Raw genomic sequence first — 15,098 nt, 5'->3', positions numbered from 1 at the left:
TTAAATTCAACAAGCGATATCAACTTGAGCAATGGATGAATAATACTGTGTATAGTTCAATAACCATTAAAATACATTTTAAATTTAGTTATTAAGTAATAACAATTTGTATAGTTCATTCACCATTGAAATACAATTTCAAATTTAATATTAGGCTGATTCTACAACCCCCTCACATGTGTAGAAGACCCACCATGAATAAAAAAATGATGGCCCCCTATATTGAGGGGGTTGTACACCATGCTTTATATGATGTGTACCAAGCACTCCTTTTAATTATTAATTGGAATCAATTTCTTCTTTTTTGACATCTGTAAAAGAAGAAATCAAAGAAAATGAAGGGAAAAAAAAAAAAGAAATAGAAGCTTATAAATCGAAGAAAAGATATTTGGTGGAGTTAATGTAAACTGGTATTTGTTCTTTGGGGTTATGATTTGACGAATGACTAGTGGATAGCTTAATCTGTGAATGGAGATTATAGTGTATGATAATTGATGTTTGGTATTAATTAAAATTGGTTCAGACAAACCTACATCCCCCCCCCCCCCCCCCCCCACAAAAATGAGATTTTTGAATAGTACTCTTAAAACTAATTAAACATTTAATCAAGTATTAAATACGTTCAAAACCCACAACCTCGAATCAAAACCTTCTGTTCCAAAAAGCTCTCAAACCATTTACAGCAAAGCTTTACAAATCTCTACTCCTAAATTGTTTAGATCCTTCAAGTGAAACATCCGGGTGGTGACCATGAGCAGGACCAACGTGTTTCCCTCCTTCGTCAAGTCAACTATGCCAACCGCGCAGTTTCGATGAGAATTACATCCAAGAACTCGTTGAGAAAGCCATCAGGTTCGCTTTACATATGCGTACTTATTGTTAATATGTCTATATATTATTTTGTTCTTTTTCTACGTTTCGGGTTTTCTTTTGCCTTTCTTCGAAGCCACACTTTTTGTGATCAAAGTGGATTAGGGAAGTTCTGGATTGGATGTGTTACCCCAATTGAATGGGATTAAAATTTTTAGAGTATATTGTTTATGCTTTGTAGATTTTTTGTTTAATTGCTCTAAAACTGAAAGAACGAAAGCACTTTCTTTCTTAATGCATACGATGGCCTCAAAATAACTGAAGGAAGTGTCAAAGGGAAGGACAAGTGACTCAGCAACTGGAGTTTCACATCACTAGCTTTCGTGTTAGGTAGCAAAAGCATTGGAAGAGTTTCTTGACTTACCAGTATTTGTTGATAGTCCGCATGATAGACTACCAAACTGTTGTTGTAACAATTTCTACATTTTTTTCCTCTTTCCTTTTTACAATTTGCATATGATTTTATAAATTAAAGACAGCAGGTTTTTGGTTATGCTTCATGCTTTTTAACAATTTATTTAAGGCTGAAAGCTGTTAGCATCATATACATTTCAAAACTGTTGTATACTGTACCATTAAGCAATTTAGTTTTGTAATTTTTGATGTATTGTTTCCTACCTTTTTTAGTGTTCATCCTTGTTAAGCAATTTAGCTTTGTAATTTTTGATGTATTGTTTCCAACTTTTCTAAAATTTCGGTCACTTTTTTATAAATTTTGTCACTTTTTAAGTATTTGTCTCTCTTTTTATGTCAACTTTTTTGAATTTGTATCCCTTTTTTTAAATTTTTTTTCCTCTTTTTTGAATTTTTTTTGGATTGTTTGTCACTTTTTTATTAGTCATATTTTTTAATACGTGTCACTTTTTTTTTATTTTTGTCTTCCAAAGCCAAGTTAATATATTAGTGAATAGAAGTAAAATATAATTACAAAAAGACAACATATAAAAGAAGTTGTGTTACTTTTTTAAATTTTTCATCATTTTTTTGAATTTTTGTCACTTTTTTAATGTTTGTCACTTTCTTGATTGATTTCTATCTCTTTTTTAAATTCATCATTTTTTTTTAGTGTTTCACTTTTTTGTGCGTTTCACTTTTTAAAATTTGTCACTTTTTTGAAATTTTGACTTTTTTTAGTGTTCGTTGCTTTTTTTTTTTCAGTTGTCTTCTTGAAATTTTTATCACATTTTTAGTGGCAAACATCGTTTTGTAATAAAAGTGAGATTGTATGTTATTTTTTTAATAAAAAAGTGGCATTAAACTTTTAAAAGAGACACGGTGTAACTTTTTTAGATTGTCACTTTTTTGAGTTTTTTGTCACCTTTTAAGTTTTTGTCATTTTTTTTTTAATATTTGTCACTTTTTTAAGAAGATAAAAAAAAAATTTGACATAATATGTTATATTTTCCTAACATAATTAGCGTGTGGACAATGCATATGTCGATTATGTGAAGAACCGTCACTATGTTCACGTGAATTGTCCTGAATATGTTGATTATGTTGTTAACATGATTACTAGTGCTGCACAACTGGATGGTTCTATTTTGGTGTTTGTTACTTTTTTCTAAGTTTGTGTCACTTTTTTTTAAGTTTGTATAACTTTTTTAGTGTTCATGTCACTTTTTTTGAATTTTATCACTTTTTTGAGTTTGTGAAAAAAAGTGACATTGTGTCACTTTTTTATTTTACACAGTATTTTTTACTACCTAAAAAATTTTCATATGATTTTTCAAAACACATCTAATTTTAAGAAAATTTTTCTAAGTTGCCCTCCTGGAAATCTCTCTTGTCCAACTCCACAATCCAATTTCGTTTCAAAGTGAACACATAATCCTATGTTTTTGTAGAAATCTGATTCTAAATTTAAAAAAAAAAATATATATATATATATATATATATATAATCTTTTGCAGAAATCTCAACCACTTTTATTTTTCCCCCTTTTTTTTTTTTTTTTTTTTTGGAAAAACGAGATACCTACCAAGCAAAATTCAATTTTTTTGCAGAAATTTTGTGATACCCAATTTTGAAAAGTTCTTTCTTCGATTTATAGGCATCTGATTTTATTTTTCGTTTCCCTTCATTTTCTCTAGTTTCTTCTTTCACAAAGGTCAATTTAAAGAAAGAACAAATTATTGCTACTTAATAGCTTAACTTAAAATTGTATCTCAATTGTTACCACTTAATAACTAGACTTCAAATTATATTTCAATTGTCACTGAAATATGTACTGTATTACTTATTCATCTATGAAATCGACTCCCTTTGTTGATCCTAATGAGGATTTTTATTTATTTTATTTTTTAATTGAATGATGGATGAATAACGTGGTATATAGTCAGTGATCATTGAGATACATTTTTTAAATTTCAATAATCATTCAAATTATTAAACCAAGTTTTCAAATATGATAGTAACCAACTTTTGTTTTTGAATTGAATTTTCCTTATAAATACTAAATAGTCTTATTTTCTCTTTCTTTTTTCTTTGGGGTTCTAAATTTATTTTATAAAATTAATTAAAATTAATATGGTTCTATGTTTCAAAAATCACTCAACTTATATCGTGGGCACGAATTGCTCACTAAATTTTAAATTACTTTGGAGTGTTCACTGAACTTTTTTCATATAAATTGCTTTGGAGTGTTCACTGAACTTTTTTCATTAGAACTTCATTCATCATCCTCAAAAATCTATTACCTTAATCGTTGATGTGGCAGGTAGATATTGGACATGGCAACTCACCTCCGCTAAAAATACGTCAAGTCACCATAAAACATTGTGTCAAATATAATTAAAAACACATTTTTACATTCTTAAAAAAAATCAAAAAAAGAAAAATACAAAACCATTTGAAAACGTCATAAACAGTACCAAACAAATTTGAACTCCCAAATCAATTCCCCCCAAATTCATCATAAACCCTAATCCCAAATCTATAGTTCAGCCCCACTCACGACTCAACATGTTCACCCTAAACCCTAATCCCAACGAATGTTCAACGGGGATTAGAGTTAGAAGTGATCGCTAAACCTTCGAGGCCTTTGACTGAAAAATCAATGTGTTCTTGTGGTTCTTGATGTTTTCTTTACTGTTTTACTTTGAATCTTTGAGTTACAAACGTTAAGTCACAAAATTGTTGGTGGAATCTTCGAGAAATCTGAAAATTGGGCTCAGTTTATTGTTCAAACAAATACCAATTGAGGAGGTTCGATCCACAACTTTCTACACTTGGTAGAAGAGAAAAAGCGGCACTTCACTTTTGGCTACCTTGAAAACACACACAGAGAACACGGCAGCTAGAGGATGGATATAAAGCCTCAATTTTGGGCACCAACACCAGGGCCGAGCATAAGTAATTGGGCCGAGAATATTCATCAATTTGGGCCAACACAAAAGACCTCATGGGCTACTTAAAACCAAAGGCAAACTTAATAATAATTTGGCCAAAACTCAAATGCCCATAACAACAAATCCAAGTCCAACTTGGACCATCAAAAAAGTGTTGGGCCACGAGCATCATTAACTTAATCAAGCTACTTCTAGTAGTTCAAGTTATTTTCGGATCGAAATATCACTAATGTGTCAATATAAATTTATCCAACGTCATTTTAATATCATCGTCCAAGATTTATTGGATATCAAAACCCAACATTACTTATTTAATTATGAGCGAACTTTATAATAGTAATTAAACATGCTTTCCATCTATAGATTTAGAGCATGTTTGGTACAACTTAAAATTCAATTAAAATTAATTTTTTTTACTGTTATTTCACTATTTCAGCAGTTATTTTTGAATTCTTTTCTCATAAATAGAACCCATTTTATCTCTAACGATCAAAAAATAAATTAACAAAATCACTATCAAACAAGCATTTAATGGGTTTAAAGGAAATGGGGAAAATTGAGAAACAGTAGGCCTGATCTCCTATCTTCGGTTGTTCTTTGACCGCATCAACAGTGTGAAGTTTTTATTGTGCCCACTCAAGACAAAATCAATTTCATAAGAAACAAATAAACAGCAGTTCAGAACCTTGATATTTGAATTGACAAAACATTCATCCATGGGTATATACAATTACAGTAACAAGCCAAACAAATTTAAGCATAAAATTAGATATGAATCTGCAAACTTAATAAGCTTCAAAATTTCAACTATTCTTTTCCATTAGGCTCCCGTAGTCCTTACAGGTATTATTAATAGCTGATGTGCAGGATGTAACGTAGAACATCTCAAGATTTCATCTTATTGTGGCAGTTAATTATAGTGGTTAGAACGATATTGTGCAAGCTTGCCAAAACATTGCTCTTAAAATAAAAGATGGTGTCTATATCGACGAGTTCTTAAGTGAACGCGAACTTGAAACAAATTGTACCCATTTTCCATTCCCTGATCTGCTTATAAGGATCAGTGTCAGTAATTTTTTGCTGTGGCAATTTGCCTTCTCTGAACTGTATTTTGCACATTCACACTGGCTTGATTTTGGAGAAGACGGGTTCTTTGAGGCCCTGCGTTGCTTTCAGCAAAGGCAGAGACAATATGATGGACAGAATTCTTGAATTTAATGTCAAATTTCGAGGATTTTTCCCTGTGTCGTCATGGAATGCAAGGCGGCATGAAACTGATTTGAATCAAAGTAACAATGCAAGATTGTGGCAGCGAAGAAGTTTTAAACCTCCAATGGACCATTATGGCTTTTCAGGTTGGGTGGACTGTAAAGCACTGGAGTGGATATAAGAAGAAAAAGAAATTATATTTTGTCCGTGGTATAGTATAGTTTACCATACACGCCATTAGGGTCTATCTTGGGAATGTTGTACCCCTCAATAGCACAGTTCCGTTAGAGTCATCAGTCATAGAGCTCGTGTTTGTCCTTTGAGGATGTCTTGTAGAATTCATACATCATTAATTTTTTCGAAAATTTCTACACTTGACTAGGCAAGATTAAACAACACAAAATCTAACCCTTGTTTGGTTTTGAATTTTTTGGAAAATGTAGATATAAATTAGTAGGGTGTTTGACACCAATTTTTAAGGAAAAATGAATTTTAGAATAGTAGATTTATGAAAAATGTGTAGATAAAAAGTTTTTGATTTACGTGTAATATTATTTTAATGAAGATTGTGTTGTTGGAAAAGAAGAGAGAGAGAGAGAAAAAAATGCATTTTCAAAAAAATAAGAATCAAACAGGGCCCGAAAATTACGGATCTACGTGTAGGGTTGAAAATGAGTTTGAAGATAAGTAATTTTGAACAAATCAAAATTGAGTGAGGACTTTATTATTTTTTCTTCTTTAATATTGCCTCAATATCTAAGCCGTTAAAAGCAATCTGTAGGGAGTAAAAAAGGACTTGCAGGCTTTACATTTGTTGACTCAAGTCGATGTTAAACGATTGCAATAATTTCCTTAATTTACCTTCAAAACAACCTAGATTTAGTCCCTGTTTGGTTCAACTAAAAAGTAGATAAAAATTTAAATTAAAATCAAAAATTAATTTTAATTACATACTTTACTAAATTCTTAACTTTTTAACCCCATATTACATTAATTTTATCAAAATAAAATATAATTTTTAACAAAGCCAAACATGGGCTTAATATGGTTTCTTTTGTTTGACAGGATGAAGGCTCCTTAAAAAGAACCAAGTTTCAGCATATTTTGGTCGCAAATTTTCTCAAAATTGAATATTTGCCTGCTTAGCTTATTGTGTTTTCTATACCTAATGGAAATAATTTTCAAATACTTCTTCTCTTACTATACAACTCTGTAGCTGACTTCAAATTCGAATAAAGGAAAAAAAGTAACCGTAAATTACACAGTGAGTATAAAACTTTTAAAATCTTTGGCTCATAAAGAAATAAACGCGGGACCAAAAATGAGGCGTGTGTGTGCAGGGACGGACCTAGACGACTTTGGTTAGGGGGTCAAAAATAAAATTTATAGGGTATCTTCTAATAAAAAAAAAAAAAAGCCAAGCAAAATATTTTTTTTCCCCAAAATTTAGAGGGTCAATTGCTCCTACAAAACCCCCCCAGGTCCGCCCCTGTGTGTGTGGAGTGGGGGTGTCGGGTTGGGGGCACTTGAATTCTAGATACAAGTATATTACTAGTGTTGTAGCACGAGCTTAGCAAAAAGCAAATCTCGAATTTATTATTATAGTAATCACTCATATCCAAATCTCGAATTTATTATTATACTAATCACTCATTGTATCATATTTAAAAACTAGTAATTTCGTACGCATTTGGCTGCAATATATGAGCACTTTCATATTCTCTCAAGCAAGTGGTTGCAGAATCTCTTTACGGCTGCTGCCGTATATCTTGTTTTTATGTATGATATTATTCGAGCAATTATGTGTTACGACGTCGTCATCATGCCGACTAATTCTTATCTAGTATCATAATTGATAAACGGGGACCAGCAAAAAAGAATTTAATTTCATTCATTTTATGTTTTAATAGTTGATCAATTAGTTAGTTAATTAATTTTATTTTATTTTATTTTATTATTATTATTATTTTTAACTTACTTATCCTTGATCATTTTTGCACAAGATAACCGCAATTAGTGTCGATCAAATGTTAAGTTATTTCCTTAATTTTGTGCAATCTCGTGGCATCACCAACCATATGTAAAATATTAATTAAATAAACGTAAATATAATGAAATGTTAATTTAAACGACAGATATGGACGTCGTTTCTGAAAACCGGGGGCCATTATTTTCCCCCTTCATTCCACAGGAAGACACGTACGCACACTGGTTGTGATTGAATTAATTAACTATTAATTAGACATTTATTTTATCGATAAAAAATCATAATCATCATTACTTACCGTAATTGTAGACTAATCAGTAACAATAATCATTAATTATTGATCTTTTTATTTTACTTTGATAATGCAGACCCCATCTCATAAAAGCATTCTGATTTATGCGTAAAGTAGACGCTTTGAAAGATTATTGTCAGATAATTAATTGTATAACCTTAAAAAGATGAAAATCATAAGTACGCTCCAAAGGAGGAAAGCTTTAACGTACGTTCTTGTATGCGTACAACTAGTCATTTAAATCACGTTGCTTTAGATCTCGAGCCACTCAAACGATACCTCGACATCCAAGATGGTAAGAGAAAAGAACAAAGTATCAAGCTATTATATTTTAAATAGCTCCAGGTCAAAAGTATCGTGATTTGAATAGACAATGTATCATGCTTGCATGTATGGCCATCTTATAGGCGCTTCACTTGCTGCAAAGAGACATCAACATGAATCATAATACCTCATCTTTGTTTGAGTTCCATTTTTTAGGGATAATATATTTTGAAATAGAGATTTTTTGGAGAATATTTGATTAGAAAATAAACCAAAAGCTTTTGATTTTACGGAAGAATATATGGTTAAAAATGAATTTTCAGAATAATAGTGCTCAAACAGGGCTAATTACCTCATTTAATTATTATTCCTATTAATATACTACTTTTAGCTGAAAAGTTACCAGTAAAAAGTCTTAATCTTGAACATAACATTTCACAGAATAAGTTTGACTTTTCATCCATAAATTAATTACATTATACAATAATCTTCTCAATCTAGTCCTAATTTCGATATTGTTTTTTTCCTTGACATCATGATCATTGGATTGTAATTGTTTATAATATTTCTTCTTGCTTCTACGTGCACCCAATAGGTTAATTAGCGTACATCTATAGCAAAGAACAAAATATTGAGTAACAAGTCACACCAATCTTCGTATATATGTTAAGGGTGAGAATGATTATCATTTAAATATAAAAATAAGAATTCAACCCTTGTTTGAGCTTAGTTTTTTCATTAAAATATATTCTTGAACAGTGATTTGAATTTATTTCAATCACACATTCTTCAATAAAATAATATTATACGCAAATTCAAAATTGTTTCTTATTTACAGAATGCCTTTTTTGGGAGAGAAAAAAAGGGGGCTCAAACAAGTTAAGCCCAAGTTAATATTACTGTTATCCATCACATCTAACCATCAAATTTGAATTTATATCTTTTGCGTGAGATCCATAATGGATATATTTTTCATTCTCATTTTTTAAAAAAATGAGAAATAAACGTAGGCTAAACATGTGAAAATTTTAATTAAGTTGAGAAGTAAAAAAAAGCATGACCGCAGCGACATATCTTGCACCTCACGTTTTCAATAAGGTAACAATTTAATTGAATACAAATTAATATTTCAAACTGAAAACGACATGAGAGTCCAAAAAAGGCATCCATCTACCTAAAGCTCGAAGCCTCGAACGGTGGATCTGGATTAAATCTGGACTTTGAGGACATGTTTATCAAAGTTCGTATAGTATAGATAGATCTAGGCAATCTCCTTCCTCAACTATTAAAAGAGCAGAGACTGAACCGTGTTTTCCAAGTGAAAGCTCACGAGTGAGCAGTAGCTGTGACGTGTGATCCCACCACGCAACCCATCCTAACCTACCCTATCCTATTCAATCAACAAAAGTATCCAACTACACAGAATTTATAGCAAAACTCTTCATTGTCGGTTTAGGTCACTTTCTTTAATTTCTTCATTTTCTTTTGTACATGAAATAAATAGAAGAATTTTTTTTTCCACTTTTTTCTGGGTTTTGTTTATTTATTGTTGTATATGGAAGACGCATAGCGTCTGGGAATTTATAGGGCTTTGTTAGAAGTTTAATTGATAAATAATTTGTTGTTGAGGTGGGATCACTGTAAAAATAGGAATATATTCAGTAATTGAATGGGAAGAAGAGTACTGGCCCATGAGGAAGTCTTTTAAAGATTCTCTCAAAGCACTTGAAGCTGATATTCACCATGGAAATACCCTGTATGTTTTCTCGATTCAATCTCCTTTTGTCTCCATTTGTATGTGTTTGCTTCGTATTATTATTGCTCTCTGGATTAGGCTTTCATAATCCATATAAGTTTTCGTGTTATGATCCATATTATTCATATGGCATTAAATTATGCGGAAATCTAATTTGTTCATTGCAAATTTTGAAACCTGCATATGATGTTGTAAATTGTAATTGCAGGCTCAAAATCTTAATTGATAACTTGAAATTGTAGAAATGAAGCTTTAACTCCTTGCTATCATTGTTCTGTTCTGTGATATTATTCTTCTGAGATGCAGGGCTTCTGAATACCCAAGGGAATACGAGGATGGTAAAACCACCATGTCTGTCCATGAACGAAAAGCTAATATAAGGGAGTTTTATGGTGAGTATATATGTCGAATGTATTGTGTGAAAGCTATCACAAGTATAATAGCATAGATTTTTAGTCCTTGTGGAAATATCTAGTTTGGTAAGGCGTATGAGTACTACGAGAAGTTAAGAATCTTATTCATTATATCGTTAAGTCCTAGTACTACATACCAAACACGACCTTATAGTTTCTTTGTTTGGGGTGAATGGATTTAGCAATTTGGATTCTCAAATATAATAGCAATTTGTGTTAAAGCTATCTCTAGTATAATAGCATAGATTTTAGTCCTTGTGGTAGAAATGTCTAGTTTGGTACGGTGTACTTGTATTGTGAGAAGTTAAAATTCTTGTTCTTTCTATTGTTGAGTCCTAGTACTGCATACCAAACACAACCTTATAATTTCTTTGTTCGGGGTGTATGGATTTAGCAATTTGGATTCTCACGGACCACCTCGACTGATTTTGATCAGGTGTGATATTCCCTTCTTTACTGCAACTTGAAAAAGGAATAACAGACATAGAAGATAGGAAACAGAAAGAAATCTGCGCTTCCAAATACCGAAGGAGAGATGAGATGGACAAGGGTAAGTTATCCGAAACTGAAATAGAGAGAGAAGAAGAATGTGGAATTTGTATGGAAATGAATACCAAGGTTGTCCTTCCCAGCTGCACTCATTCATTGTGTGTGAAGTGTTATACAGATTGGTAACTAACTGAAACTTCTCTATCTTCACTCAAATTGCTGGTTATAAGTTTAACAGCAAAGCACGTTAAATTGATCGTGTTATTATGGTTGCTTTGCTTTAGGCATGCTCGATCTCGGTCGTGCCCTTTCTGTCGGGATAATCTGGAAAGAGTAAATCCCGAAGAGCTTTGGATCTATCCTAGCAGTTCTGATATTGTAGATCTATCGACAATTGCACGGGAAAATCTGAAGAGGCTTTTAATGTATATCAAGAAATTGCCTCTCATTGTTCCAGATCGAACAATAGTTTCTTACGACCCTAATTTCCGATGAGGGGTTGAAAGAACTGGACTCTGTTTTGTGCATAGGATTCATTTGATTGTATATGTGATCAGTTCAGTTTGTCCACTTTTCTTGTATGTGCTAGCAATTGTAAGTGTGTACTTATTTATGTTACGTCAATTATAATTGATTCATTCTTGTTAATTTTTAATCGCATTGAGACGCATTCGAGCCTCGGAAAACAAAGAGACGTAAGCGTGGACTTATTTATGTTATATGTTCTGATGTGCTTAAATTATTGAGAATAATATCAACTTTGAGTATGTTTGGCCCCCATTATTTGAATTTATAACGGGAGAAATAATATTTTTTTGAAGACTGTGTGATTAAAAGCAGAAGAGAAAAAAAATTAAATTAAATTGTAGAGTTCTAAAAGGGCTAAACGGAGGCAAATAAGCAGATAAAATGCATCATGGAATCTATCTATGACTAACAGATCAATGGTTCATGAATCACGTGTGCGTCCCCTTCAAATTTGTTCGGAAGTGAAAGAACTCTAAACAAACCAGCCGACACAGTATTGGGTAATTTGGCATGATAGTTAACATAATACATATGTATTATTACAGAAGGTACAAACTGCAGCCGATCCTTCTAAGACAACGAACTTGAGCTAAAAGTACATACATAGATGTCAAGTGTCAATGCCATGGATAAGACAAAAAAGGACCCAGGTTCAACTCAAACCTCAATCGTCATCGGCATCGTCATCTTCGTCTTCCTCATCCTCATCCTCCTCCCCATCATCATCCTCTTCCTCCTGCACAAACACAACCATCCAAATTTATCCCTTGTTTGGTTCAGCTTAAAAAGTATATTAAAATCTAAATCAAGTCAACATTCAATTTTTAACCATATATTTTTGGGAAACCAACCATGCATTTCATCAATTTTTATCAAAATCTACTAAAAATCTTATTTTTATCTAAACCAAACAGGGGCTTAGATAACTGATAACAGGAATTTCGGCAAAAACTTCAAAGCAAGCATTTCTCCTTACATTGACACCAATCATAGTTAGATAAAAAGCCTAAAGTCAAGGAAACCAGACAACTACCTAATAGGGAGAACTCTGGACGAACTTTCCTATTTGTTGAAAACGTGTGTAAAGGTTAAAGTTGTCTTATCATAAATTAAGTTTTCAAAGTTACTGAAATCATTTGCATCAAAAAACGAATGCTTCTGCTGGCTTTGAGCCTGTTCAAATGCTATCTTCCTACCATCTAAGCCATTTCTACATCATATTATCATCCTCCATTCTTCCCAACAAATGAAACAGAATACAGCATATAGCTAAGAAGTTACACGCTGTACACCATACCTGCCCACTCTCATCATCTTCATCATGAACTTCAGATTTTGATCTCTCGGATTCTTCTCCACCTTCATCAGCAGAGCTTTCCTGCCAATTAAATGCAAGATAATAAGGGATACCACCAATAAGACCAAAAAGAAGCTATGAACTGAAGATAACATAATATACTGAGAGAAATCAGCATCCGGCAATAATTAGATCGTGCATTTACCTGCTTCTTGTCGTACGCATTCATAAGACTTCCATACTCGGCCTTTTTTTTCGCAGCTTTAGCTTCATATGGAGCTTTTTCCTGCCATCAAGAAAGAACATGGGATATAAATCATAACATACAAACAAAGGTATCAACATAAATATATAGTCCTGCAGAAAAACACAAGTCTAATTCCCCCTTACTGAAGAACTGACAAACTAATAGCTGATTGCTTAGGGTTTGACTGGCAAGGCTTTTATAAACAAGGGTGTTTATAAACTGGGATAAATGAGTGGTAAAGGAAGTAATACTTGTGAATCCTACGAAATGTATGGATAAAAAGTATTCTGATGAAAAGTTTTTTTTGACCAAGGTGGTTATAAACACCTAGAAACAGGCATTCAAACATGCTCTAAAGGTCAAAATTCATATAATAAGTTCTTCAAACCCAGTTAAAATAATTGTCTGTAGTCAAAGCATACAGAAATAGAAGGGCTTCAAGAACTTACAGCTGCACTCATGGATTTCCATTTCTCTCCACCAGCTTTCCCGACCTTCATATGCAGATACCCAAAACAAGTCATTTTTATTTCCAAAACTGTAATCATAAATAAGGCATATAAAAAAGTTACAGAGAGTACATACAGCTGAGACGGCCTTGATATCAGGATTTTCCTTCTTAAAAGTCTTCCTAAACTCCTCGCTACAATAAAAACATGACATAACTCAGACCAAGCTACAAACTATACAAGTATAACTCAACAGTTAACTCACAAGGACCAGAAACTGGAGAACAGTATTTAGTACAGGAACACAAAGAAGGCACTCGGGGGCCTCTTGGGTTTGTTCGGGTCTTTCTTAGCTGCCTTCCCCTTCTTAGCTGGCTTTTTATCTGCCTTGACTGCTGCCTTTCTCTTCCCCAACTTCCTAATAACAATAAGATGCAAAGAAGCCAGCACCGTAAAGTTATTGCAATCGGAATATCCAGCAATGAATGGTAAAATTATAATTAGCTATAATCAAAACTTGCTCACTCGACATCTAATGTTGAAAACATAGTGTAAAACAGAGAATTCAGATAATATAGCTGATACATTGGTAACACAAAGTTTAACTCAAAAAATCCGACCTATCATCAACAGGCTTCAGTGTTTCTTTTGTTTCCTTTCTCACAGACCCTTTGCCCCTGCTGACAGTCTTCATTGATTCCAGCACCTAGACAACGGCAGATACTCGCATTAAAAAAGCCATTTCACTACAGATTGACAAGGCAATTACAACACAAAACAAATTACAAGCATGAAATTTATTTGTAATATAGAATTATGCTTATATTTATGAAATCTAGGAATGGTGTTTATGTAACAGCACGCTGTGCTAAAGAGTAAAAATCTAGAAAAGTGAGAAAAATAAATATTGTTGGGTTAATAACTAGAAGCAAAACAGGAGAGCAGCGTTTTATACAAATAAAGTAAGCACTCGATAAAAATAACTAAAATCAGTGTTCATCAATTAAAAAATCTTTCAATTATTATCTTATATCTCCAATTTTTTTTATATTGAAAACAATTCAACGTACAAAAAAATCGTCAGAGATGCAACATAAATTCATATATAAAATAAAAAGAACTTCTGTTCAAATACGAATTAATATCCAGAGAACAACAAATACAAACAAAATTATAACCAAGTTAGATCATAGACTAAGTATTTTCCAAGAATATACTGAACAATGGATAAAAATTCTAGAAACCTAAATACGCCACCAATATTATGTTAAGAATTTGAAAAAACAAGTTCGATAGTTTCTAAATACAGCTTACAAATTTATTTTGACAAAAATACTTTCGTTAATTAACCAAAAATAAAAAAGGTGGTACCTTAAATATATCAAGTTATCGGCGATCGTCGATTAGAGAGAAGAAGAATCTAAAGCAACTAGTCGAGAGAGTAGTACGACTGAATTAAAGAGAGGAACGTGTACATATGGTTTAAGTCACCGGACTAGCCGGTCGTGGCTGGTTTGGGTGAGAGGTAATTTGGGGTAAAAGAAAAGTTCTTAAGGATCGTTTGGTAGTTAAATTTAATTTTTAGAATTACTTATTTTGGTAATTGTTAAAATTTTATTACTTTTAAGATTACAACGAGCATATGTTTTGTAAACAGTTTTAAATTGATTATTTTCTCGATAGTTCTAAGACTATACTCTTATTTTCCCAATTCCTATCACATTTTTTATTTTTAAAATTCTTTGTATTGTTATGAACTCGTAAAGAAATGTATTAATCTCTGCGGACAAATTTCTATTAAATTTTCAGTTCTACTTTAATTGAGAAAACTTTTCCTTTTTAATAAATTAATCATATTTTAGAGGGGGAGAAAACAAGGTCAATTTTTACCCACCAAACAAAATTTACAAAAACAAATATCTACATTCATTCATTCCTTTTTTTTTTTTT

General features: G+C 32.1%; 2 protein-coding genes and 1 long non-coding RNA gene across 5 annotated transcripts; 2 read left to right on the top strand and 1 right to left on the bottom strand.

The window, feature by feature from the left end:
• Positions 1-605: 605 nt before the first annotated feature.
• On the top strand, positions 606-1,473 carry LOC111403240. The gene is made up of 2 exons (XR_002704424.1): positions 606-852; positions 1,091-1,473. It is a non-coding gene; the product is annotated as an uncharacterized LOC111403240 (long non-coding RNA).
• A 7,648-nt stretch (positions 1,474-9,121) lies between these two features.
• On the top strand, positions 9,122-11,282 carry LOC111403239 (E3 ubiquitin-protein ligase RNF8-like). Its single transcript, XM_023031673.1, has 4 exons — positions 9,122-9,725; positions 10,032-10,117; positions 10,575-10,809; positions 10,912-11,282. Exons 1-4 carry the CDS (start codon positions 9,661-9,663, stop codon positions 11,120-11,122), a joined length of 597 nt encoding a protein of 198 aa, XP_022887441.1. The 5' UTR covers positions 9,122-9,660; the 3' UTR covers positions 11,123-11,282.
• Positions 11,283-11,526: 244 nt separating this feature from the next.
• On the bottom strand, positions 11,527-14,653 carry LOC111403238 (high mobility group B protein 1-like). 3 transcript variants are annotated; one of them, XM_023031670.1, is made up of 8 exons: positions 14,520-14,653; positions 13,769-13,854; positions 13,447-13,566; positions 13,285-13,342; positions 13,149-13,193; positions 12,658-12,738; positions 12,453-12,533; positions 11,527-11,891 (listed from the first exon to the last, which is right to left on the bottom strand). In XM_023031670.1, the coding sequence occupies exons 2-8, from the start codon at positions 13,840-13,842 to the stop codon at positions 11,820-11,822; spliced, it is 531 nt and encodes a 176-aa protein (XP_022887438.1). In that variant the 5' UTR covers positions 13,843-13,854; positions 14,520-14,653; the 3' UTR covers positions 11,527-11,819. The 3 variants fall into 3 exon arrangements, with proteins under 3 accessions (XP_022887438.1, XP_022887439.1, XP_022887440.1); XM_023031671.1 differs by having other exon boundaries at positions 13,769-13,894; positions 14,520-14,597; XM_023031672.1 differs by lacking the exon at positions 14,520-14,653 and adding an exon at positions 14,463-14,483.
• Between the last annotated feature and the right edge of the window lie 445 nt (positions 14,654-15,098).

The sequence above is a fragment of the Olea europaea genome, chromosome 11 (assembly GCF_002742605.1).
Source record: "Olea europaea var. sylvestris chromosome 11, O_europaea_v1, whole genome shotgun sequence".
Lineage (NCBI taxonomy): Eukaryota > Viridiplantae > Streptophyta > Magnoliopsida > Lamiales > Oleaceae > Olea > Olea europaea.
This window is presented reverse-complemented; position numbering and strand designations above follow the sequence as displayed.

Excerpts from the sequence above, each read along its gene's own strand:
- LOC111403239 (XM_023031673.1), top strand. The coding sequence starts at position 9,661 with ATGAGGAAGTCTTTTAAAGATTCTCTCAAAGCACTTGAAGCTGATATT. Across the intron at positions 9,726-10,031 it reads ATTCACCATGGAAATACCCT|GGCTTCTGAATACCCAAGGG; the intron begins GTATGTTTTCTC and ends TCTGAGATGCAG. Across the intron at positions 10,810-10,911 it reads GTGAAGTGTTATACAGATTG|GCATGCTCGATCTCGGTCGT; the intron begins GTAACTAACTGA and ends GCTTTGCTTTAG.
- LOC111403238 (XM_023031670.1), bottom strand. The coding sequence starts at position 13,842 with ATGAAGACTGTCAGCAGGGGCAAAGGGTCTGTGAGAAAGGAAACAAAA. Across the intron at positions 13,343-13,446 it reads AGTGCCTTCTTTGTGTTCCT|CGAGGAGTTTAGGAAGACTT; the intron begins GTACTAAATACT and ends TTTTTATTGTAG. Across the intron at positions 12,534-12,657 it reads ATGCGTACGACAAGAAGCAG|GAAAGCTCTGCTGATGAAGG; the intron begins GTAAATGCACGA and ends TTTAATTGGCAG.